The 6466-nt window shown below is 34.9% G+C and overlaps 1 protein-coding gene across 1 annotated transcript; it reads left to right on the forward strand.

Moving 5' to 3' along the window:
* Positions 1–1562: 1562 nt before the first annotated feature.
* LOC115715153 (uncharacterized) lies at positions 1563–5651 on the forward strand. Its single transcript, XM_030643974.2, has 9 exons — positions 1563–2102; positions 2195–2261; positions 2425–2453; positions 2551–2759; positions 3100–3218; positions 4040–4135; positions 4218–4293; positions 4454–4607; positions 5240–5651. The coding sequence occupies exons 1-9, from the start codon at positions 1878–1880 to the stop codon at positions 5390–5392; spliced, it is 1128 nt and encodes a 375-aa protein (XP_030499834.2). The 5' UTR covers positions 1563–1877; the 3' UTR covers positions 5393–5651.
* The last annotated feature ends 815 nt before the right edge of the window (positions 5652–6466 follow it).

Below are 6466 nucleotides of genomic sequence, written 5' to 3' on the forward strand. Positions count from 1 at the left end.
TTGGTGGGGTTCAATGGGTAACAAAGGAAAAATTCATTGGAAAGCTTGGGGGAATCTTTGTCAATCAAAATTTTCAGGTGGACTGGGTTTTCGTTCTTTTATTCATCACAATCAGGCCTTGCTTGCTAAACAAGCTTGGCGTATACTCATTATGCCAGACTCTCTTGTAGCCAGGTTGTTTAAAGCCAAATATTTTCGTCATAATTCCTTTATTTCTGCTTCTAAAGGTCATTGTGCCTCTTTTACTTGGCAAAAGTTTGCTTTGGAGGCGGGATCTTCTTAAGCGAGATCTTTTGTGGAAAGTAGGTAATGGCAAATCCATCTCCATTGTGCATTCTTATTGGATTTCTGGTTGGAGATTCATCTCTTTTAAAGGTAATGTTCAACCCCCTGATCCTTCTGTTTCCTTTTTTATTGATGATAATGGATGTTGGCATAAGGATCGATTATTGGAATTCTTTGATCATGATCTAGTCTCTACCATTCTTGCTATTCCCATTGGTGATCCTTCTCTTGAGGATAGTCTTATATGTGAGCATCATCCCTCTGGTTCCTTTACCGTGGGTTTTAGCTAAATCTTCAATTTCTTTTCCTGCATCTTCCAATAGCCAATCTTTGGTTCGTTGGTGGAAGGTTCTCTGGAACCTTAAGATTCCTCAGAAAATTAAACATTTCATTTGGAGGGCTTTCCATCTTACTCTCCCAGTTGCTCTTAATCTTTTCCATCGACAAACCTTAACCACTCCTTATTTGTCCTTCTATTCTGGAAGTTCTGAATCAGTGACTCATGCTCTTTTAGAGTGTTCTAGAGCTTCTTTTGAGTGGAGTGAATCTAGATTTGAGACCTTTTACTTAAATAATAACTGTCATAATGTCCGTGAATATATTCTTAGAGGTTTTGATACTCTGCCTAAGGATGATTTAAGAATCTTTTTATGCATTCTATGAGAAATTTGGAATCGTAGTAATATTGCTCTATTTGATAAGAAAAAGCCTATAATTTCTACTGTTGAATTTCAGGTTGAAGCTCTGTTACAAGATTTTGATAAAACTCAGGATTGTAATGCAAATCATTTGGGCTAGAATTCAAATTCAACATTGGATGAAGCTCAATGCAGGTCGAATTCAGATGATGACCATTCCTTTGCATCAGATTATTTTAAACTTAGTGTGGATGCTGCCGTGGACAATAGCAGAAAAAAATAGAGATGGGGGCAGCAATTAGGAATTCTAGAGGAGAGGTTGTTGCAACATTTTCTTCTCCTTTGAATGGTAACCTATCTCCTCTTTTGGCTGAAGCAAAGGCGTTGGTTGCTGCTCTCAACTGGTGTATGATTGTTAAGTTTCCTTTGTGTATTGTTGAGAGTGATTGTAAAGTGTTAATAAGTAAAGTTAAGCATAGATGGAAAGATAAGTCTGCTCTTTCAGACTTAGTTAGTCAAATTATATTCTTTCTCTGTAACTTTCTCACTGTTTCTGTTAAGCATGTTTTTAGGCAGCTTAATGTTGTTCCTCATAAGTTAGCTAGGACAGCTCTAGGACTTAAGAGAGAGGTTATTTGGAATGGTAATGTTCCAAATCTTGATATATTGTAAGTTGTACTCATTTCTTATCTTCAAGTTGCAATATATAGTTCTTTTTTCAAAAAAAAAAAAACATCTTAGACATAATCTCCATAAAAAATAATAACAAATAAGATCGAAAATGGTAATGAGTATCATATTATCTTGAATGAATTATTTATTGCCACAAAAAAAAATATTAAAAAAAAGTAATTTAGTATCATTGATTCATTGTATCATTTCATTCTTGGATTAAACTGGTCATCACAAAATAATTAACAGAGGGGAGAGGTTCTCAAATTTAAATTTGTAGTGATGAGGATTTTATCGAAGCTGTGGGAGACTTTGAGTTTCGCTTTACAGCCCGAGTTTTGGAGAATGATAGTGTTTTGGATATGGGCTCTGCTGCTCTCTTGCTTTAAGGCGCTTCTCCTTCCAAACTCTAGGCGCTATACCCGTTCGTCTCCTCCTCAGCTCCCTCACACCGCTTCTTCTTCTTCTCCTCCTCCTCATTTCAGACCCCTTTGCATCATCACCGGAGTAACCCTTAAAAGCCTTGCCTTCCATTTCAACTTTTTTTTTTTTAATATGCTTTAACTAACTTTTCTGTGTTATCTTCGGCGGGTTTTTAGGCTACCTCTGGTTTGGGAGCTGCTGCTGCACATGCTCTTTCCAAGGAAGGCTTCTTTGTCGTTCTTGGTAAATCCTCTTCATCTTTTTTCTTGTCGTTCTGTATCAGGACGTGAATTTTATAGTTCTTTCTTTTGGGGATATTATATCAACGTAAAGCAAAGACTTTATATTCTATTATGACTCTCAGTATGAAATGAGAGGCTGAAAGTCATGTAATGTATGTATGCAGTTGGACGGTCGTCCCAGTTATTGGAAGAGGTATTGTTTCTGTTCTCTAAATTTCATATGCATATGTGCCCTTTACACTTTATGTGTTTGTTTATGTATGTTCTTCTTGTTGTTGGTTATGTAACAGACTATGAGAGAAATTAAAGCTAGGAACAACACTGCCCAACTCAAAGCTTTTCAAGTTGATCTGTCATCCTTCATTTCGATTTTGAAGTTCAAATCTTCCCTTGAGCAGTGGCTTTTGAATTCAGAAATGCATTCCTCGGTTCAATTATTGGTGAACGACGCTGGGATACTGGCTACATCGCATCGACTCACTGTCGAAGGCTATGATGAGTAATGTCTTTCATAGTTGATTTAATAGTAAATACAGAAACCAATTACCTGGTTTTGATACAATATTTTCATTTTATAGACACATGCTATTGTCTAACCAAATACAGAAGTTTTAGGTTGCTCTTCTGTTCTTTAGCTTGTTATGACTAACACAAATTGAAACTACAGTCTTTCAGAGTTTTTTGGATTTAGTAGGCTTTTAGTTCTTCACAGCTTTGTGTTATCATAGTATGACGATTTAAATCAACAGAAGAATTGTTTTATTCTAATATTACATCTGGTCTCTTACTCCCTTGAGGTATAGGTTACTTAATGTAAAAGTTTTAATGTAAATTTTCAGAGTTATGGCTACAAATTACATTGGAGCATTTTGTCTGACAAAGCTGTTATTGCCTCTGCTCAAAAACAGTCCTATACCTTCGCGAATAGTGAATGTTACATCCTTTACACATCGAAGTGGTAAGCTTATATCAGAAGTCTATGGGTTCAAACTTTTTCTGTAATTGATCTCTCAGGTAAATCAGTATGTCTAGTCTTGATGAACTCTGAAAGTATGCTGCTCCATATTAACTTGCTCGACCCTTGCTTTTAGTCTGTGATGTGAATAGATAAAAAAATCTTCTATTATAATTTGACAAATGCAAATCCATTTAGGTGATGTGAGGAGAAAAGTGAAAATGTGACTATTTCTGTATAGGAGACTACAATTCTGTCAACACACACACACAGAAAGAAGAATAAAAAGAGAGAAGAAGAAGGGCACGAGAAACCAAATGAATACAAAGTCAAGCAACATAAAATTATAAAAGGAAAACCCTTGTAATCCATAGCCAATGATGACAAAATCTGAGTGTCTCCTTGATGAAGGAAACATCTGGAATGTTATCTTTAAAATCCTATATTTTCATTCCAATCGCAGAGTCAAGTAAAACTTTCATCAATGTTGTGCTTGTGTATCTAACCAGTAACAAAACAAAGTAATAAGTGAATTGTGCTCATAAATCCCAGCAAGGTAAATATTCTAAACTAGTGCCAAGTAATAAGGTTTACAATTTTAGACTTGATAGAAATTCTACGTGGCTGACATTGTAACGGTTATAATGTGATCAAGAATATGAATTATGCAATTTAAGTTAGGTACAACATGTTTTTTTTTCCTATTTTTCTTTTCTTTCTGCATAGTGCTATAGTTAGATCTGTTAGTTCTTCATCACTTCCTTTATGATGTTAAATGTGAAATTAACATTGCTATGCTTTTTTTTTCCTTTTTTTCTTTGAAGTATCTAGTGTTCAGATTAACAAAGATGTTGTTGCTGGGAAGTGGTTATCAGGATTAAAACAATATCCATTTGCTCGAGTGTATGAATTTTCTAAATGTAAGTTGTGGCGTTTACATAAGATAGTAGCTGCTATTTTTTCCTCTTAAGTTTAACAATCAGTTTCCCTTATCTTTTGCAGTATTTGTACTGCTATTTTCTTATGAGCTTCATCAACAACTTGCCTCAAATGATGAATCTTGTCAAATATCTGTCCTGTAAGTATTTGCAAATTCTTAGCAGTCTTTTCTTCGCACATCTTACATTTACTACTTCTGGACAGAAATTTTCTCAGTGTTATACCATAAACAGATATTCCTCAATATTATTGATAGCTAATGATTGTCTTTCTAATTCTATTTTATCATCATTTGAAAGTGCGGCAGATCCTGGATTTGTGAAAACCAATCTTTTGCGTGAATTTCCTTCCTTTATTACTCAAGTGGCATTTTTTGTCTTGAATCTTGTGGGACTTCTGCAGTCACCTGAGAATGGGATAAGTTCTATCCTTGATGCAGCCCTAGCTCCACCAGTAAGTCTCTCTTTCTAATATTCTTTCGTTGATATTGGTATGGATATCATCTCTGACCAAGTATGCTGATTTTAGACTATTTGAACAATAATTTCAAATTTATCTTTTACAACTTGGCAGCCCAAAGATGTTTCTCAACTATCTAAATTTTTGTACTAATTAATTAGCATGCCATATGATGCAATAATCTAGACAAAATTAGATGATACTGAGAGAAATACAAAAACATTTCAATCTGATAATATTATTATCATTTGGTAGTTTCTTCAAGTTCTTTATTTATAGATTTTGGTGATTTGTCCTCCAAAACACTCATGCTGCAGATTCTGTGCTAAATTGACCCAGTAATGTTTCTTGACTTTCAGTTAATTTTTTTTTACTAACCACTAGCATTGACATTTACTTGCTTTCCGGATTTGGTTCGGCCAGTAATCTAGAAAAGAAAAAGAAAGTAGTGTCAGCAGTATTTTCCGACATGCTGATACATTCTACTTCTTCCTGTGATCGAGGACATTATATTCTTGTTCCAAATCTAACAGAATCATAATCTTCCATTCTTTTTAAAGTTGGATTTGGGCATATTTTATTCATTTGAATTCTTGGTATGAGCTGAATTGTTTTGTTGGTTTCAGGAAATATCTGGAGTCTACTTCTTTGGTGGAAAGGGAAGGACTATTAAGTCATCTAAGCTTTCATATAATGATAGACTTCGGCATGAACTTTGGACTACTTCGTCTGATCTGTTTTTGCAATCACAGCTAGCTACCACGGAAACTTTCACTTAATTTTGAGATGTAAAGGAGGGGTTAACTTAACAAATATAAGCTAAATGATAGAAATTTTATTGTTAGTCATAAGCTTATGAACTCTTCCAGAAAATATAAATGTATTTTTATCTCTCTCAAAATATTTGAATTGCTTTTGGTTAATTTCAATCTGAATTTGTTGTAATCCAACTCTACCACTGTTCTTAACATGTCCGTGTCCATGTCAGACCCTTTATGTTTATCGTTCTTTGGTACTCTATTTTATCATGTTTTCTTATTTTCTATAGGGAATTGGTATCTGTTTCGATAGAATTTATACTTTGAGAAGATTCATTGTGATTTTCCTAAACTCTTGATAACAGATGATAGTCTTTTCAGATTAGAAATAGTCTACTAATTACATTCACCAGAATGTTTTTATTAATCACCAAAAACTTATACAAAATAGCTCTTTGAGAGGCTTTCTCTCATATTCCAAACTTTCAAATTCCTAGCTGATCTAAATGAGGTTGCAACCTCTATATATAGGCATTGGTCTTTATAAGACTCGGGCCACCTAAGACTACAATCTCAGCACCTATGCACGTAAAAGAAAGTATTTCATTGTAATACACTTGATAAGTTTTAGGCTTATCAATACCCCACCCCAAAAAACATCACTTTGTCCTCAATGTGGAAAGTAGGAAGGAATTACAGGTACTACTTGATGGTGAAGTCTTCCCAAGTAGCCTCATACTTGGGCAGCCACTTCCATTTGATAAGGACTTCACTAATAGACGAATCCAAGGCTTTTTGCCGCTACTATAAGATTGCTTCAAGAAGAACTTGAAGCTCCAAGTCTGATGTGAGCTATGGTGGAGGTGTTGGTGAAGAATTGCTATCACCAATGGCTCGACTATGTTGGGACACATGGAACAGGGTGAATAGTGGCATGATTGGGTAGCTGAAGCTTGTAAGAAACTTTTCCAATCTGTTGAATGATATAAAGAACGTGCAATTGAGGTAAAAGTTTCTTATTAGCGGGCATGGCTAAGGACTTTTGACAATAGGGGTAGAGCTCGAGGATTAAAGTCTGCATACTTTAGCATATGT

The sequence above is a fragment of the Cannabis sativa genome, chromosome 4, assembly GCF_029168945.1.
Source record: "Cannabis sativa cultivar Pink pepper isolate KNU-18-1 chromosome 4, ASM2916894v1, whole genome shotgun sequence".
NCBI lineage: Eukaryota > Viridiplantae > Streptophyta > Magnoliopsida > Rosales > Cannabaceae > Cannabis > Cannabis sativa.